At 34.8% G+C, this 20,410-nt stretch overlaps 4 protein-coding genes across 4 annotated transcripts; all 4 read right to left on the bottom strand.

Moving 5' to 3' along the window:
- Window positions 1-1,655: 1,655 nt before the first annotated feature.
- On the bottom strand, window positions 1,656-2,900 carry LOC140004666 (uncharacterized). Its single transcript, XM_072044795.1, has one exon. The coding sequence runs from the start codon at window positions 2,898-2,900 to the stop codon at window positions 1,656-1,658; it is 1,245 nt and encodes a 414-aa protein (XP_071900896.1).
- Window positions 2,901-3,758: 858 nt separating this feature from the next.
- Window positions 3,759-5,464, bottom strand: LOC113738908 (glucan endo-1,3-beta-glucosidase 8-like). The gene is made up of 2 exons (XM_027266176.1): window positions 5,247-5,464; window positions 3,759-4,932 (listed from the first exon to the last, which is right to left on the bottom strand). Exons 1-2 carry the CDS (start codon window positions 5,462-5,464, stop codon window positions 3,759-3,761), a joined length of 1,392 nt encoding a protein of 463 aa, XP_027121977.1.
- Window positions 5,465-9,676: 4,212 nt separating this feature from the next.
- On the bottom strand, window positions 9,677-11,479 carry LOC113738910 (glucan endo-1,3-beta-glucosidase 8-like). The gene is made up of 2 exons (XM_027266177.1): window positions 11,262-11,479; window positions 9,677-10,865 (listed from the first exon to the last, which is right to left on the bottom strand). Exons 1-2 carry the CDS (start codon window positions 11,477-11,479, stop codon window positions 9,677-9,679), a joined length of 1,407 nt encoding a protein of 468 aa, XP_027121978.1.
- Window positions 11,480-17,532: 6,053 nt separating this feature from the next.
- LOC113738911 (uncharacterized) lies at window positions 17,533-18,591 on the bottom strand. The gene is made up of 2 exons (XM_027266178.2): window positions 17,861-18,591; window positions 17,533-17,716 (listed from the first exon to the last, which is right to left on the bottom strand). Exons 1-2 carry the CDS (start codon window positions 18,589-18,591, stop codon window positions 17,533-17,535), a joined length of 915 nt encoding a protein of 304 aa, XP_027121979.2.
- Between the last annotated feature and the right edge of the window lie 1,819 nt (window positions 18,592-20,410).

Consider the following 20,410-nt stretch of genomic DNA (forward strand, 5'->3'; position numbering starts at 1 on the left):
TTTGGCAAGCTTGATTTCCATATACTCAGTGAGCACCTATTGATAATGGACTTGCAAATATTAGTAAATCTGGGATTTGCCGTTAATTCATTACATAGCCATAACCATAGGCTTAATTACTAATTAACTGACAAGATGCAGCCTGTTACTGATGCTTTTATGGTGTAGTAACTTTTCCTCTCTAGTCTAAGCACAGGCTAAATGGGAAAGGGTAGCAGACGGGTAGGAATTAGTGCTGTTAATCGAGCCGAGTTGAGTCAAGAATTTGGTTGCCCAGCTCGACTCGAGCTCGCACGATTAGGCGGACGAACTTTGAAGTGTGTTCGAACTCGACTCGCCAAATGGGACATGCGGCTGGAGCTCGAGCTCGACTCGTTTATCACAAACGAGTCTCGAGCTCGTGCAAATTGAATCCAATAAAAACTTATAATTTTCAATTTTTATATTTTTAAATTGCGAAATAACATATATATCCTTCCTTATCAAGCCTAATCGAGCTACTCGGATAACAAAAGAGTTGAGCTTATTCGACTTATTAATTAAACGAGTCGAGCTCGAGCTTAACTCATTTACCACAATTAACGACCCGAGCTCGAGTCTTATCGAATCGAGTTCAATCGAGCTTTCGAGCTGCTTGTTCCATTTAACAGCTCTAGTAGGAATTCATCAACTCATCGTTCTTTTAGACAGCATACAATAATATCTGAAACACTAAACTTGATTAAAGAAAACCAAATGCACTTAGAAAATGTTGAAACACCTTCTGTATTAATTGGATTATCAGGATACAGCTATATTTAACATCCCAAGCTATCTAACACAAAACGATGCTCGACTTTACAAAAGCACCTACCAGAAAAATTCTTCACTAATCATCTCATCAGTAACTAATTTATCGAGTAACATGAATTGGCTGTGACACAAACCCATTCGTCTATGGTTCCATGGGAGAATCAGGGAAAGAATACCAACCGGTACAAGTTTGTACAGGGTCAAACTAATTGCCAGAGCTTTGTCAATCTTTCTCCTCAGCCTTTTCTCTCAGCAACCTAAAGTTCAGAAGGCAAATGCAGGACCACTTCAAATATGCTCAGCAACACAGAGTTTCGTCATATTCTTGCAAGGGCCATTCATTTGTTTAGGCAGCCAATTCATTCAATATAGCATAATCGATATGCTATCAATCCCAAGGCATGATAGTTTTCAAGGGAAGTGAAGAGTAAATCATGGTGTCAGAAAAAACAAAAAATAGCTCTCCAGTAAATGCCTGATATGTCAATTGCTCCAGCATTTCACTTTTTAGCAGGGTGCAAATTCAATTTAAAAGGATTAAATCAATGTAACTGCAACACGATTACAAAAGGTGATGCATCAGTAATACAAGTTTTCTAAAAACAAAAATTTGAGAGTTACCTTTTTGCTGGCAATATTCATGGAAAGACTGTAAAAGAATGTGATTTTCTCCAATGGAGTAGTTAGAGTTGCCACAATACAAGGATTACAAAACTTAGCAAATAGAAAAGGTCATTTATCAGAAAACGACAATAAACTGTCTATATGTATTTAAGGAACTTCAAAGACGGAAAGGAGGAGGGTAAGTCAGCTACTTCAGAAAAGAGGAATAAATTTGAAGGTTGTGTGTGTGCATTTCCAATTTACACATCAAGAATGCCTATCTTACCCTGATAGACACCCCGTAGTTCAGGCACTTGCTCCTCATAAAGAGTGACAAAGTTTCGCAAGAAGTTCTTCTCCCTAACAGAAAATATAGAATATAAACTTAAGTTCTTCTTAATCAAGCCTTTCGAGTGCAAGAGATGAATAACAGAGCCTCTAGGAATAATCCTTTTCTCCACACTCAAAGTGACAAGGTGGGGATACCTTGCAACCACCTGGGAATTCCATCCCATTTTATTCACCATAAAGTCCATTAACTTGGTAAGCTTCTTCTCTGACACGAGCATACAGAAAGGTTGCCCTCTGTATGCCGAACGAATTTCATCTTCAGACCAACCCCAACTACTATAGATTTCATAATTGCGTGCCCATCTCGATCTATTACCCTTACCTGATCGAGCAAGTAAGGCGATCATAAACATTGATTTTGAAGGATCAAATCCCATTTCCTCAACCTGGGATAAAGCTTCTGCAAACTGATCATTGTCTTGCATCATTGCGAGAGAGAAATGAGCCAATGACATTCTAATATGCTTTTCTGGCACTCCAAGTTCTCGTAGCATAGCAATATTTGAAGTAAGGTTCTTTATCGGATTTTTACAAAAAAAGGCATTACGCCACATAGCAGCACTGGCAATCCTAGCGTCCGTTAAAAATATGCTCTTGAAGCAATTAAACATAGGTAAAATTGTATTCTTCAAGCTGTATGTCAATAGATGGTGGTTCGCTGAAAGATAGTTGGTCAGGTCAGTTCTAGAAACCCACATAGACCTGAAAAACTCAATCTTGGGCAAAAGTGTCTTCTCAGGATTGTATAAAAGAATCTTAGGCGCAGATATCACAATTCTAGTTATGTGGATACTGCTGAATCCTTGGTCCCTGAGAAAGGTTAAAACAGCATTTGGCTTCTCAGGGGATTCAAATTTCACTCTTTTAGAAAGCAAAAAGGCCTTTTCTTCTGACAACCCACATGAGTTCACAAGGTAAGAGACAGTAAAAGAATCTGATTTACCACCATTCTTATTTCTTGTTTTCAGACCATACCCAGAATCAATTGCCTCAACAAGACTACTGTAATTGATAGAGCACTGGTTGTCAAACATTCTTGGACCAACTGGGTTTGAAAGTAATCTACTTTTCTGAAGCAACGTAAAGCATGGAATTGTCTTTTTAGCCAAACTTCTGATTGAAAAGTGTTTGCGAAACAAATATGCAGACCACATGTTTGATGAATTTACTGTAAGAGTAACTAACTTTCTTTTTGGAGCTACAAATAACAAGTTGAGCAGAAAGGGATATCCGGGGTGTTCTGAAATTTGATTCCTCCGGATTGCCACCAGCCTTACGACTGCCTGGTGCTAGCCTGCCAGGTTACTGGGTTACAGCCATAGAGGAAGTAGAAGAACAGCGCAATCATTTTGTGTTCGACAGCCAAACAGTGTCAAATTGAGAGATGAACTAACCCGTCATGTAATAGGTTTGCAATTGGAAAAGAAAATTCAAGTAGAGTTAATTACATTTTACCCCCTTAAAGCACCACTATTGCACTTTTTTCACCTAAACCCCAAATATACATACTTTTATCTTTAATTATGATTTTAAAAAAATTAATAGTCATTCTCTACGTACTTAATAAAATGTCCTACCAAAAAGGCCATGTTTCTTTATCCCAAAAAAGTACATATTTTAGTATTTTACCGCCTCGAAATCGGTCAAAACAAATGTATATAATAATTGATAATTTAATTATGAAATGACAAGCAAAACTGTCACCAATTTATGCAGAGATCTTTTTATCTTTTGGTGCAAAAATATATATATAATCCAAGATACAACTTGGTCGATGCAATTCAAATTCTTCACCACCAATTGAGCAATGTCATTAAATCCGTTTTTTTTTTTTGCACCATTTTTAAGAGATCTATTTTTGAAAAACTTGCCAATAATATTGGATTTCAAGCGACTTGTTTCTGACAGGTGAAATTGTAAAACAAAATCGTAAATGTCAGATGTCATTTGAAGGTATGTGCACATTAATCTGTATGATTAGCCTATGCTACATGGCCCCAAATCCATTGTAATCAGCATGTACACATTAAAGTGAAGCAGATGTACAATGTCTGCACGACAGCAGTCATCAATGATATCGATGATGGCTTGAAAACATGAGCCAAGCTTTGTGCGTATCCAGTAAAATTAGGGATCTCAGCAGCTAATATTTCCACAGGGAATGTGCAGGATGGAGTTGAAGGATCATCTGAGACTATCTTACCATATCCGTTGTAATAACACGATTTGTTGTATACACTTTGAGCTGCCTTCTGGAAGCCCATATTAAAGGCATACGAAAGCCTCTGCATGTATGTCAAATTGCTACATGAACCTCCAGGATCCAATGCCGTGCAATCTGCAGTGTCACATGCGTACTTTACTTGATCATCAAAAACATTATAAGCAATTTTACCAATATCTGATGCGTATCGGTCATTGAAAATGCACCACCTTTTAGGCATACGTGTAATGCCTATAGCTGGTACTAGCTTGACATCGCGCCCAAGCCCCTGAAGATCAAAGTTAAACTTAGGCTGTCCATCAAATTTGTAGATACCCCAGTGTCGCATGAAGGACCCGGCATTCTTGTTTATCTTATTTTCATCAGATAAATTATGGACATAGACATCAATCGGACCAGGATGTCGAGGAGTTCCTTTCTTACTAGCTACAAATTTAGCCAAGCCCTGATAAAATCTCTGTGCATTTGGGATGTTTCCATCTTTTATTCCATCTGTTGGCCATCCAATTGCGTCTATAATGATTGTCATGTTTGAACACCCCACTTTCTCTAATGCAACATCGAACATATCGTACATGACCTCTACAACATTTGAATAGGTTTTGTCCCCATCTTTGAACACTGAGGTGGAGTTGTTCTCAAGAAATGCAAATTCAATGTCACCGTTGAACAAATCATTAACATTAACGAGTGGGAAAATGACCACTCCAATTGGAGCATTGTAGCTCTGCAGAATCTGACATGACCTAGTAATGTTTGGCTCTAAATCTTTTCTGAAAGCACCCTCTGATGGTTTCTTTGCAGAGATGAGGACATCAGTGAAATGACTCATTGTTGCTTTAATTTCACTTCTATTCATTAAATTAAGAGCTTGTTGCATCCAGTCCAATACCTGAATAGCTTCAGGATATGTTTGATTGAAAAATCTTGTCGATAATGGCTGCGTCCCAATGCAAACATACCTATAAAAAAAATTCAAACAAAAGTTGACCAAAAATGAAAATATAATCAATAAGAGAGCTAAAAAAACAAAGGAGAAATTAAATTGTTAACCATTAAATTATACTCAAATTTATAACCAAAAATTCATCTAATAATATCTCTTTCAAGGTGTGACGGGAGTTATAAGGTACAACATCCAGATTCATCCAGTGGCTAAGTAATGGCTCTTAAGAGTCTTGCCTCACCGTCAGCAGGGAGGATCAAATTCTAGGCCTGGAAATTGGGGGTTGGGAGTTCATAGAAAGAGGTAGGAGCTATTCAAAGAAAAACATACATGAAATGGACATTGGGATGCCTTACAATAATCTGAACCACCCACTCATCCACATCAGCCTGAGTTTTCATCTTCTGTGTAGATTGATTAGGCATTGTGATTTCCAGTCCAATGTCAATCGTTGAAAAGGCTTCCAAGACATTGTCACTTGCACTGAAAAGCTTGACGTAATTGATCTTGTTTTGCATCAGCAAGTCAACCACCATGGATGGTATCATTCTTTGTGTTGCCAACCTTCCCCAATTCATACCTAAATAACCCTCTACAAAAAGGGTCTCCAATGAAAGAAATGAAATTGCACATATTAAGAGATTGAAGCCGTTCATCCCACTTTTAATATCAATATGTGGAGTTCAATCTGGTTCCCCAAATGAGGAAGAAAATTCGAAAAAGTGATAATTGGCATAAATATAAAAAAATGTACCAAAAAAGAGATGGTTTATCACAAGTTCTATACAGGTAATCAATCAGGAAAACAAGGAATGACAACCACTGAAATTGTATTGACAACTGTTGAAGGAAAAAGGTAAATTGAAAATAAGTGGTTCCCTTGTAGATTTGACCAACTAATACTACTTTTTTATTTGGCAAGTAATGTTTTCTAAATTAGGGAAAAAAGGTAAATTGAAAATAACGGTTCCCTAGTAGATTTTACCAACTAATACTACTTATTTGGCAATTGATGTTTTCTAAATTAGTGAATTCCCTAGAATCTGGTTTCTATTTAGCATTGAAATAGGATACAGATCACAAACATAACCACTCAAGGTCCTCAAGGATCCTCCAGCTTTTTCTTTTTTTTTATTTATTTTAATGTAAGTGGGAGATCTTGAACTAGGGAGTTTTCATTTACACTCTCTCCCCTCCTCTCCTCTCCCCCCAACAGCCTCTAGTTCTGAACAAATATAAGACATATTTGATTTGATTATGTCATTCTCTAACCTAAAGAGATACAAAACAAAATCTTCAAAAGTTATAGGCTTATATAGCTCTACAACAAATATATCGATTTTTTTCGACAACTAATTAAATGATTTTAAGAAATATTTAAATATGAATTAATTTTTATATATTGATAATGTATACTTTATTATAGTTGGATGTATGATAACTAATCCGAATTCAAATTTAAAATTTGGTTATGTATTAAAGATGAGTAAAAAAAATAAGAAATCAATTGACGAAATGATTAAATTCTTACAAATAATATCTTATTTTTAAGTATTTGATAAATTTTGTAGATTCAACGTAGATATACCCGTTTTTCGAAGTTATTACAAAATTTGTCAACATAAATAGGATAAGAGCCAATAAGATTCAGCCGAAGACATGTGCTGTTAGGGGTGCAAGCGAGTTGAATCAAATTTTGACCGAATCAAACTGAGCATCGACTTAATTTTATTAAGGGTGGATAAAAATACCCGCTAACCCAAAAACCCACGACATTTGATCCTATCCGATTCGAAAATTAAAAATTAGATCCGTATCATTCGATCAAATCAAAAGAGGATTAGGTACCTACTTAGATGTGGGGCAGGTTAGGGTCACATAATTAAAAACTTACAGATACCCGACTCGTCTTTCATATTTTTTTTAATTTTTTTATTTTTATAGACATATTATAAAATAATATATTTAGAACTAAATAAGCAATTTCATTGAACAAATTGCATTGCAAATGTGGGAGACTATAGTTTCTTATAAAATTCATTTGCAGAGGTCATGATCTTATGTTTTTTAAAAAACAGTTTAATTAATGTAGACTATATATATTTAAAAAAGGTGCTACTTATTTCAAATTTTTATTGATTTTAAATTCTTTTAATTTTTTTCCTTTTTCTTGTATTCTCTTCACCTGTTTGTTTCTTGGTATGAGACTTTTTTTTAGAAAAAAATCTTTGTTAAATGTTAGATGAACATGTAAAATAAAAAATTAAATTAGTATAAATTATTTTTTAAAAAAATTAATTGTTAAGCAGCGAAGTGGGTACCCATTGACTCAATCCTACTTCGGAGAGTACTCGATAATCAGTACTCGTTAATATGCGGAATGGGTAAGAGTTAGAAAATGGCTGACCTGCAAGGTGCGGGACGGGTCAGTCAAATGGTGCATGGAGCGAGTAACCAACCCATGCCCACTCCTAAATTTTATCAAGCTCAAGCTTAAACTCAAGCTCTTAATGTAAAGCTCGAGCTTGAGCCGAGTTGAGAAAAAATGAAAATTTTGTTTTATTTTTAAAAAAATGAATAAAATATTTGGGATATATATAATTTTACTATTAATATATATATATGTATTTATGTATGTATAATCGAGCTACTTTGTGAGCTAATGAGTTAAGTATTTTTGAATTTGAATTCGAACTCGAGTTCAACTTAGTAAGTTCAAACTCGACTTAAACTCGATATTGATTGAACTTAATCCGAACTTTGAATTGAGCTACTCATGAACGGCGCACGAGTGATTCAACTTGTGTGCAGGCCTATGTGCTGGGAACCGCGTGATTTTTTTTTTTATTCCACTTCTTTACTTGGCTCCCTGGTTCCATATGAGTTACTTGTGGCATTAGGTGTAAGGCGTCTAGACATTATCTCTCTCAAAATTTATCTTCCTTGGTTCCGCTTCTTTCTTCTCCTTTATGTTGAACTCTCTACTCTTTTCTCATTCTTTCCATTCTATTTTCTTCCCTCTTATTTTTCTTTTCTTTTTTTTTCTTCTTTCCTTCTCCCTATTACCGAGGGATCTTTCTTCTCTAATAATGTTTTGGATAAATTAATTATAACCCCCAGTGATTGTATATAATGTCAAATGACCCCTCTAAAGGTTTAAAATAGCCATATAACCCTCCTATGATTTTATGTAAAGTGAAAAATAGACGGAATGCACAATTAATTATGATGTTTATACCAAGCGAACTCTAAAAGTGTGTGTGATAAAATTTTAACCTCCATAAACTCTCTTATGATTTGTATAAATATTTACTTTACCCTCTGTGTTTTTTGCATTTATCCATGCAATCCTCTCATACTTTTATACAAGGTATTTAAATCATTGATTGATTCAGCATTGAGTAAAATCACTATTGGTATTTCAATTAACGACATTATATAAGTTATTTTTACTCAAGATTCTACATTACGTAAAACCATATGGGTGGAGTGCACATTTTAAAATGTTAAAGGGGTCATGTGGCAATAGATAAAACTACTTGGGGGTTATATATAATTTACCCAAATATTTTATATGACTTTCTCTATTCTTTGGAATTTATATTCGTTATTGTTCTTTTCAAAGCCTTCTTGAAAATATAATTTTCTTGCTCATATATTTTTTAGAGTATACTTATATATTCGAGATACATTTGGTAACTCTGGACATATAAAGCTTTCATCATTGTGTGGAAAATCAATGAGCTTACATATTTATATCCTGGAGCATCTCTAACCCGAATTTTGATTGAATAAACTCAATATTCGGCTACCTCAATTAATGTGTGATATCCATTGAACACCAATACAACAGTTCTTTTATAGCTCTATTTATTAGACACCAACTACCTAATGGCTCAATGGAGCTTGGCCAATGGAAACATTGTCTTGAGTTTTAATCAAGTAAACTTGGCTGAAGTTTTGCTCTCAGAAACTCCATAATGCTTGGATGAACACTTGTTAATTTGGATTTAGTATAACAGTATCTATTGGATACCCATTAGGAAAAAAAAATTTTATTTGCCGCTTTATAGCCATTCCATTGGGCAATTGTTAGAAAACCAATTTTCCACCCCTAATATCCTTGTTTAAAAATTAAAAAGAATCTATATGACTTCCTTTATTTCTTCACAAGAAAACTTTGTTCTCTTATCTCCCTTAAATAGGATGTACCTTTTAATTTTCAAAGAGTATTAGTATATTTGCATCAGTTCGGTACTAAACTTCTTGTTGTTTCCCAAAAACAGTTATTGGAGGGGACTTGTACCCGATGTTTTGGCTTGGGAGAATGGCAAGAACAGATCTGCCTCTTCTACATGTATCAATCTGAGTGACACGAACAAATTTTATTTTTCGGAGAAAAAATAGCTCGACAGTCCAACTTTTTCTTTTTCTTCTTCTCATCTTCTTCTTCTGTTTCTGTCCTTTATACAAAGTATTCTCAAGAAAAGTGAACAACGAACAATTGTAATACCAAGATATTTTAATCTAATTTGGATTAAGACCTGACCCAGCGTTTAAAACTAAAACAGAAAAAGAAAGACGAGGAAGGGACTGACAAGATAAAAAGAATCTTGTACTTGAGAGTTAACATTTGACATGGGCTGATTTTAATCGGATTTGAAGCCACTTGTTTCTTACAGGTGGAATTGTAAACAAAATCATAAGTGTCACTTGTCATCTGAAGATATGTGCATATTAATCTGTATGATTAACCTATGCTATATGGCCCCAAATCCATTATAATCACATGTACACATCAAAATGAAGCAGATGAACAACGTCTGCATAATAGCAATCATCAATGATATCGATGATGGCTTGAGAGCATGAGCCAGGCTTCGTGCGTATCCATTAAAATTAGGGATCTCAGCAGCTAATATTTCGACAGGGAATGTGCAGAATGGAGTTGAAGGATCATCTGAGACTATCTTACCATATCCGTTATAATAACATGATTTGTTGTACACATCTTGAGCTGTCGTCTGGAAGCCCATATTAAAAACATACGAAAGCTTCTGTGTTTCTGTCAGATTGCTGCATGACGCTCCAGCTTCCATTGCAGTGCAATCTACAGTACTGTTACATGCATCCAAAAATTTTTCTCTTGTTGTATTATCAATATCATTTCCAACATCACCATTGACGATGCACCACCTTTTAGGCATCTGTGTAATGCCTACAGCTGGTACTAACTTCACATCACGCCCAAGCCCCTGTAGATCAAAGTTAAACTTAGGCTGTCCATCAAATTTGTAGATGCCCCAGTGTCGCCTGAAGGATCCAGTAGTCTTGTTTATCCTATTTTCATCGGACAAATTATGGATGTAGACATCAATCGGACCAGGACGTCGAGGAGTTCCTTTCTTACTTGCTACAAATTTAGCTAAGCCCTGATGGAATCTCTGTGCATTTGGGATGTTCCCATCTTTTATTCCATCTGTTGGCCATCCAATTGCATCTACAATGATTGTCATGTTTGGACACCCCACTTTCTCTAATGCAACATCGAACATATCATACATAACCTCAAAAACATTGGAGTAGGTCTTGTCCCCATCTTTGAAAACTAAGGTGGAGTTGTTCTCAAAGAACGCAAATTCAGTGTCACCGTTAAACAAATCATTAACACTCAGGAGTGGGAAAACATCTAGTCCAATTGGAGCATTGTTGCTCTGCAGAATCTGACATGACCTAGTCATGTTTGGCTCTAAATTTGCTCTGAAAGCACCCTCTGATGGTTTCTTTACAGGGATGAGGACGTCAGTGTAATGACTCATTGTTGCTTTAATTTCACTTTTATTTATTAAATTAAGAGCTCTTTGCGTCCAATCCAATACCTGAATAGCTTCGGGATATATTTGATTGGAAAATGTTATCGATAATGGCTGCGTCCCAATGCAAACATACCTATAAAAAAAATCAAACAAAAGTTGACCAAAAATGAAAATATAATCAATAAGAGAGCTGAAACAACAAAGGAGAAATTAAATTGTTAACCATTAAATTAACCAAAAATTTATCTAATAATATCTCTTTCAAGGTGTGACGGGAGTTATAAGGTACAACATTCGGATTCATCCAGTGACTAAGTAATGGCTTATAGAGTCGTGCCTCACCGTCAGCAGAGAGGATTCTCTTATTTGACAGGAGCTCATTCATTCAACTATTGGGATAGCTAAGTGGTGACTAAGATAGAGTGCTTATCCTAGTCTGTAGGCAGGTCTAAGGTTAAAATTCTAGGCCTGGAAGTTGGGGGTTGGGAGTTTATTGAAAGAGGTAGGTGCTATTAAAAGAAAAACATACATGAAATGGACATTGGGATGCCTTACAATAATCTGTACCACCCAGTCAATCACATCAACCTGATTTTTCAGCTTCTGTGTATATAGATTAGGCATTGTGACTTCCAGTCCCATGTCTGTCGCTGAAAAGGCTTCCAAGACATTGTCACTTGCACTGTAAAGCTTCACGTAATTGATCTTGTTTTGCATCAACAAGTCAACCACCATGGATGGTATCATTCTTTGTGTTGCCAACCTTCCCCAATTCATACCCAAATAACCCTCTACATCAATGGTCTCCAATGAAAGAAATGAAATTGCACATATTAAGAGATTGAAGCCGTTCATCCCACTTTGATCCCACTTTTAACATCAATATATGGAGTTCAATCTGGTTCCCCAAATGAGGAAGAAAATTCGAAAAAGTGACCAATGTTATAAATATGAAAAAATGTACCAAAAAAGAGATGGTTTATCACAGGTTTTGTACAGGTAATCAATCAGGAAAACAAGGAATAACAGCCACTGAAATTTTATTGACAACTGTTAAAGGAAAAAAATGGTAAATTGAAAATAAGTGGTTCCCTTGTAGATTTGACCAACTAATACTATTTTTTTATTTGGCAAAATGTTTCTAAATGAGGGAAAAAAGGTAAATTGAAAATAATGGTTCCCTAGTAGATTTTACCAACTAATACTACTTATTTGGCTGGTGATGTTTTCTAAGTTAGTAAATTCCCTAGAATTTGGTTTCTATTTAGCATTGAAATAGGATACGGATTATAGACACAACCACTCAAGGTCATCAAGGATCCTCCAGCTTTTTTTTTTGAGTTTGTTAAATTTTGTGTATTACTCAATTAATAGTTATTGAATTTTAAGGAAATAAAAAAGAACTAAAACATGATGTTTATGTAGGAGAAATAGCAATATAATAAAAATGGGACAAAGAGTAGCACAGAGTGTGGGACAGAAGATCCGTTGCGCTCTCTCCCCCTTCTTTCTCCTCCCCCCCAATGGTCCTCTAGTTTTGAACAAATATAAGATAGATTTGGATTGGTTGTGTCGTTCTCTAACCTTAAGAGATACAAAACAAAATCTTCCAAAGTTATAGGCTTATATAGCTCTTGGACAGATATATCAAAATCTTGATTTTTTTAGACAACTAATTAAATGATTTTAAGAAATATTTAATATGAATTAATTTTTATATATTGATAATGTATACTTTATTATATTTAGATGTATGATAAGTAATCCGAATTCGAGTTTAAAATTTAGTTATGTTTTAAAGATGAATAAAAAATAAGAAATCAATTGACGAAATGATTTAATTCTTACAAATAATATCTGATTTTTAAGTGTTAGATAAATTTTGTAGATTCGACGTATATGTACACACCTTTTTCGAAGCTATTACAAAATTTGTCAATATAAATAGGATAAGAGCCAATAAGATTCAGCCCCAAAACATGTGCTGAAAAATACCCACTAACCTGAAAATCCGTCACATCCTATTTTATCTGATCCGAAAATTAGGATACCCGATCTGTATTATTTGATCGGATTAAAAGAGAATTGGGTACCCGTTTAGATATAGGATGGGTTAGAGTCACATAATTAAAAATCGCAAATACCCGACCTGACCCGCATATTTATTTTTTTATTTTTATACACATACTATAAAATAATATATTTAGAACTAAATAAGCAATTTCATTGAAGAAATACATTACAAATGTGAGAGACTATAGTTTGTTTACTAAATTCATTTGAAGAGATCATGATTTTTTTTTTTAGAAAATAATTTAATTAATATGGAATATATATTTAAAAAAGGTGCTACTTATTTCAAATTTTTATTGATTTTGAATTCTTTTAATTTTTTTCCTTTTTCTTGTATTCTCTTTGCATGCTTGTTTCTTGGTAGGAGACTTTTTTGAGAAAAAATCTTTTTTAAATCTTAGATGAATATGTAAAATAAAAAATTAAATTAGTATAAATTTTTTTTTTTAAATTAAATGATAAGCGGGTGAAATCGGTACCCGTTGATCCGACCCTATTTCGGAGGGTACCCGATAATTGAGTACCCGCTGATATACGGAGCGAATAAGGGTAAAAAATAGCTGACCTGTAAGGTGCGGGTCAAGTCAACCAAATGGTGCATAGGGTAGGTACCCGATCCATACTCACTCCTAAATTTTATCAAGTGGAAACTTGAACTCAAGCTCTCAATATAAGGTTTGATCTCGAGCCGAGTCGAGAAAAAATTTTAAAAAAATTTATTTTATATTTTTAAAAAATAAATAAAATAATAATTTTTAAAAAAATAATAAAATATTAGAGATATATATAATTTTAATATATACATATGTATGTATGTATGTATGTATGTATGTATAATCGAGTCAATTTAGGAGTTAATGAGCTAAATATTTTTGAATTCGAATTCGAACTTGATTGCGACTTGATTAGTTTGAATTTGACAAGAACTCGATATTGACCGAACTCACGCCGAGCTTTGAGTCGAACTACTCACAAGTGGCTAGCGAGTGATTTACTCATGTGCAGCCCTATATGCTGCCACCCGTGTGACTTTTTTTTTTTTTTTTTTTGTTTCTGCTTCTTTCCTTGGTTCCCTGGTTCCATGTGAGTCACTTGTGGCATTAGGTGTAAGGCGTCTAGGATTTAGACATTATCTCTCTCAAAATTTATCCACCATTTCTTGTCTTCTTCCTTGGTTTCAGTTTTTTCATCTCCTTCATCTTGAACCCCTCTACTCTTTTCTCATTCTTTCCTATCTATTTTCTTCCCTCTTATCTTTCTTTTCTTCTTTTTTCTTCCTTCTTTCTCCCTATTACCAAGGGATCTTTCTTCTCTAATAATGTTTTGGATAAATTAATTATAACCCTCAGTGATTTTACATAATGCTAAATGACCCCTCTAAAGGTTTAAAATTGCCATATAACCCTCTAATGATTTTATGTAAAGTGAAAAATAGACGGAATGCATAATTAGTTATGGCGTTTATCCCAAACGCACTCTAAAAGTGCTTGTAATAAAATTTTAATCTCCATGAAACTCTCTTTTGATTTGTATAAGAATTTACTTTACCCTTTGTGGTTTCTGCATTTATCCATGTAATCCAATCATACTTTTATACAAGGTAGTTAAATCATTGATTGATTCAACATTTAAGTAAAATCACTATGGTATTTCAATTAATGACATTATGTAAGTTATTTTTGCTCAAGTTTCTATATTATATAAAATCATATGGGGTGAAGTGGACATTTTGAAATGTTAAAGGGATCATGTGGCAGATAAAACTACATGGGGATTATATATAATTTACCCTAATATTTTATATGACTTTCTCTATTCTTTGGAATTTATATTCGTTATTGTTCTTTTCAAAGCCTTCTTGAAAATATAATTTCCTTGCTCATATATTTTTGAGAGTATACTTATATATTCAAGATACATTTGGTAAATCTGGACATATAAAGCTTTCATCATTGTGTGGAAAATCAATGAGCTTACACATTTATATCCTGGAGCATCTCTAACTCGAATTTTGTTGAATAAACTCAATATTCGGCTACCTCAATTAAGGTGTGATACCCATTGAACACCGATACAACATTTCTTTTATAGCTCTATTCATTAGATACCAACTGTTGGTGTATTTTAAAAAATCTTAATTATTTTTTGGCCAAATCTTTACAAGGAGTTACAATAGAATTTAGGGTAAAAAACAAAAAAAACCCCTATGCTAAACCTAATATACAAATAAGCCCCCTATGATTTCAAAATATACGACGCAACACCTCATGCTTTGAATTAAATTGTAATCCTGACAAAAATTGGTAAAATTAATGGGACTGATGTACTGGAAGCTAAAAGCAAATTCTTTATGCTTAATTTTTAGTAAATATTCCTATTGTATCCCTTAACCCCCAATAAAACTCCTAGCGATGCTTGTGTAGAGAAATCGATTTTCTCCTTGATTGAGAGAAATTGAACTAGCCTTTGGGGGAAGTCAAATTACCACCCAATCGAAGAGGAAGGCAAAGCTTCTTCAAAGATGAAGTCAATCACCGAGCAGCTACTACACAATCTTGGATAAGGTAAAAAGTTTTGATTTTGGGTTTTGGCTAACAAATTGTTGTTATTAGGGTTTAAAGTAAGAATGCTGGTAACTAAATTGGAATTTATCTACTGATGAAGGGAAACGACTGGCTAAAAAATTTGCTCATGTCTTCATCTAGCTCTCGAGGGTGTAGTGGAGCTGGGGATCTACGATACCAATATAAGATTTGTGACTGTCGAAGAAAGATGAAAGTGAAGATTATTGAGTCCGAAAAGCCATCCAAATGGATGCTGTACTTTGTATGTGAAAAGGATGAATGTAGATTTTGGTCATGATGTAATCCCATCTATAGAGATAAAGCCAGCAGAGAAAACTTTTTTGGGAGGCCAACGGTTGAAGAACATTTCCTGTGCTTGAACTCCAATTGTGAAGTGAAGAACTTGAATGATAAAGTGAAGAACTTGAAAGCACTAGTTAGCTATTGTTTAATGGTATCTATTTTTTCACTTTTGCTTCTGTTGATGATAATGTCTATAAAATAAGACAATGATTTTGTTATGAATGAAAATGAAGAAATTTGGTGGTTTGTTTTATTCATGAAAATGTGCACTTTATTCTTCTGATTTTTTGAAAAATGTTCTACCCAAAACAATGAAACAAATAACTATTATATAAACTTCCAACCCTTAATCATATTTGTGCATTAAAAATAGTTTTGAGGAATAAGTACACATAATAACATCTTCTGCGATTGAGAAATACACTTGTAGCCCTTAATCAGAATTCTCCATTAAAACAGTCAATAAGTACATTAAAGTTTTCAACACTTGACAACAATTCCAAATAAAGTAAACAAAAGCATCCCACCAAAGAAAAGCTGCCTAAAAAACTGTCCAAATGTTTGCCACCAACTCCAGCAGAAACCATTAATTCCTTGAAAAACTACACAAAAGGCAATCAACAAACATAAAGTTCATCCTAAAATAAACTCTAAAGTTGCTATGTTAACTGAACTACTTATGTCCACATCTTCTTGCTTTCTTGGACTTTAGGTTGGATAGAACATCAACAACAGACAACAGTAGGACAAAGGGGTCCTTTTGCTGTTGAAGTTGTGCCACTCACAGGCTGCAATTAAAGAGGAAAATATGAATGTCCGAATGAATAATACTTCATTAATTCACATTTGTAGTACATCTAATCCAACCTGAGAACATGATTGTCTAGCAGGCATATTTTTTGCCACACTCGCAGTTGTTGGCTGCATATACCGCTTCCCAGGCCTGCAGCTTGTTTTTTGAACATGTGCAGCTTATTCTTGATTTGGGACTACTGGTTGCGGGGGCACCATTGGTGAAGGAGCTGATGAATGAACTGCTGAACTTGATTCAGCTACATTAGTGTCGGGTGCCTATGAAAAACAAGTTCATATTCATGTTGAATTAATATGATTTGGGACAGCAAATAAGATGAAAAATCTAGTTTATGTTACCATGTAGAATTTAGAGTTGGGATGAATGGCATTCTTACAGGTCCTTGAATTATATCTTGGCTAAAACATCTCTTGCAATGAACCACAAGACCCTTCCTGGTTGAGACTTGACCCTTTTTAGGCTCGTCGGCTGCCCTTTGTCGGATCTTTTTGGGTTTGCCAGCCAATTTTCGAACTGCAGGAGGATTGGGGGTTGTTCTTCACATCTCACCTAGTACTTATCACTCGGGACAAGTGTGATAGTATGCTCATATGTTCTCAAGTAATTTTCTCTACTGTAGCAGGCATGCACATAATCAAGCAAAGGCAATCTAGGTGCTTCTATTGCAGTACATGCATGGGTACAAGATAACCTGTAAGTTGGAAATAACTACATATGCAAGTCTTTTCATTCAAATCCATTACAACAGATTTTCTAGGCCCACAGTCAATTTCATATTTGTTCTTGCCATCCCATGTGGGAATACGCAGCCTACTAAGTTTCAGATTCTTGTCAATCTTCCTTGCAATGTTAGGATAGATTTTTTCTTGAAATTTTTGCATACCAGACCTCTTCACTTGAATCCTTTACATGAGCCTTCCTCGGATCCACTCAAGCATCTCTATGATAGGTAGCTCTTTGGCTTCTAAAATATAATTATTGAATGACTCACAAAGGTTGTTGACAAGAATATCACATTTGCTACTTTGTCTAAAATGTGACCTACTTCATAAAACTGGTGGCATTTTTTGTAGCCATTCAGCTGCATCCTTTGAAGCTTTTTCAAGGGAATTCATTGCTAATTTCCAGTCTATTTCATTCCTAGCACTTACAGCTGCCCAGAACAAGTCTTTCAACTCTTTTCCTTTGGACTTTTGTTTAAAATTTTGGTACATATGCCTCAAGCAAAACCTGCGTTCAGAATTTGGAAATAACTCATTCACTGTATGGACCAGTCCTTTTTATCGATCTGAGATGAATGTCCAAGGTATGTTTTCCACACCAAGTCCCAGATCAGCCATTAATAGTTCCAGGAACCACTCCCATGAGTCATACCTCTCTATCTCTACCACTGCTACTATTATTGGAACCATGTTCTCATTGTCATCTCTACCAATTGCTGACAACAATTGACCACCAAATGCATATTTCAAAAAACACCCATCAAGACCAATTATTGGTATAGCCATCGAGGACCCCTGTTTGCAAGCATGAAGGCAGTAATACAGTCTTTCAAATATTCCTTGTGAACCCTCTTCTGCTGTATCAATCTTAATCTTGACAGTGCTATCAGGATTTGTCTGTCGGATTGTAGCTGCATAACTCCAAAGGTGGTGATATTGCTCCATATCTATGCCAAACATCTCATCTTTTCCCTTTCTCTTTACTCTGCGTATCTTGGCAACGAACACGTTAATCATTAAATCTCTTCTAATAACATTCTGAAATTCATTCACGGCACACTTCGAGTTACATCTTATTTTGTCTTGGTACTTCGCACTCAAATACTTGATTGTTGTATGCTTGTTGTTGTAATATCTAACACAAACATGCTGACCTTTCAATGATGTAATTTGAAAAGTAGTTTCACCTTGGATTGGTGTTGCACGAATCCTCCAAGAACAGCCCTTTGCACACTTGGCAATAATCTTTTTTGAGTAATTTTTTACCCATTCAACCTCATATCTCTTTCTTACCAACCATTCGACCAACACATATCTAAAAACTATGAAATTGAAAAACTTCTGCCTAACCTTCAATTCAAAATGTGACTTTAGAAACTCCATTTCAGGGTTAAAGTTAAGGCATTCTTTATGGCCTTCATAATCATATCCGCAATTGTCCTGCAACTCTTCATCAAAAACTACTAGTTCTTACCAATCTTCTTCTGGTGTATGTGGTGCTCCTTCTTCTATTGATTTTTCTTCACCATTTTTACTGTTCACTGCTTCAGCTTGTGATAGGATCTGAGATGAGTGTTAGTCAGCAGCTTGAGATGGAGTCTCAGCTGAAATCTGAAATGAGATATAAGGTGAAATTTCTCCAATGTTGTCTGGCCCTACAGACTGTTTCTTACTTTTGTTGGACTTTTTTGCCTTATTAGTTTCACTTTTGGCAGGGCTCTTGATAACTACCTTTGCAGGAAAAGAGAACACATAATAAGGCTTAAAATGGGTGCAATGTAATATGGACCCTAGGGCTGGAGTTAAACCAAGTAGCTCGGCTCGAGCTTGAGAGCTACTTGGTCAGCAGCTCGAGCTCAAGCTGCTCGTTAGAACTATCGAGTCGAGCTCGAGCTTGAAAATATAATACTCGAGAGCTCGACGAGCTCTATCGAGTTTTTTATAATATATATTTTTATTTTTATTATTGTGAAATGTCAATAATATCCTTTATTTAAAATTATATATAAAATATTAATTTTTATTACTTGAACTTGATTAGACTTGATTGAACTCGAATAAACTCGATTGAGTTTGATTTGAATTAATTACATTTAATTAAACTCGAGCTCGAGTTCCATAAATCGATATCGAGCTCGAGCTCGAGTTTAGTTATTTTGTCTCGAGTCGAGCTCAAGTAGTGTACTACTCGAGGTCGACTCGACTCGACAGCACCCCTAATGGACCCGCCTTCTGGTTTATTGCATTTATCCACATCTTTTTTAGTTGCAAAAATATCCTCATCCTCTTTTGTTTCCAACCCCTTCTTCAGCTATTCAGGCTTATCATCATCAGTATAATTTGTCTTCTTTGGTTGCAATTACTAACCCCATCTTCTTTTTTTTCTAAAGTCTCTATGTTATGTACTACATCATCCTCGCTGTCTATTTTGGTGTTATGTACCCCATCTGCACATTTATTTGATGTTGATGCATCTATTGTCGAATTTGGCTCCAATACATTGTCCCTACCATATTCTAGTGGCTTTTCAAAAGAATTATCCCCACTGCAAGCATATATTATCCTTGTTGCCAAACCCCAATATGTTTTATTCATCAATTTAACATCATTATTGTCCCTAATTGAATGTATGTCACCATTTAAGTCTACTTGTGAAGCACAAAACCAGAAAGTCACTTTAGTTGCATTCTCATCCATTTTTTTAAACATCCTGCAAAGGCTAACTATGGAGATCTGGTCTTCAAGTCTATTTTTAAAGATAGCCATACGGGTTCCTATGTAGTGAAGGGCAAGATATTCTCCAAATTTTTCATCAAAATACATATGTATGTTTACTTTTTCCTCTGACTTGTCTTCTTCTTTTGAATATTTCAAGGAATATAATAAATATGCTTTAGTCTCCCGACTACTATGTCTCCATCATTGATATACATAAAACTAAATAAACAGAAAAGCACAAGCACAGCCAATTTTAATAGCATTCTGGACCACTAAACCAGATAAGACAATGACAGGTATAGAAATTTATAGTTTTACTCATAATTCTTTGTTAAGTATCTAGTTGTAACAAGTAATTGAGTCGTACTCAAACACACAAACAAATCCTATCAGAAATGGACATTTTAGAAATTATTTGCATGACTCCTAGTCAACACCCAAATATCAATAAAAATCTCGACTTTAAATCCAAAGTTGCAGTCTC

The sequence above is a fragment of the Coffea arabica genome, chromosome 4c, assembly GCF_036785885.1.
Source record: "Coffea arabica cultivar ET-39 chromosome 4c, Coffea Arabica ET-39 HiFi, whole genome shotgun sequence".
In the NCBI taxonomy this organism is placed as follows: domain Eukaryota; kingdom Viridiplantae; phylum Streptophyta; class Magnoliopsida; order Gentianales; family Rubiaceae; genus Coffea; species Coffea arabica.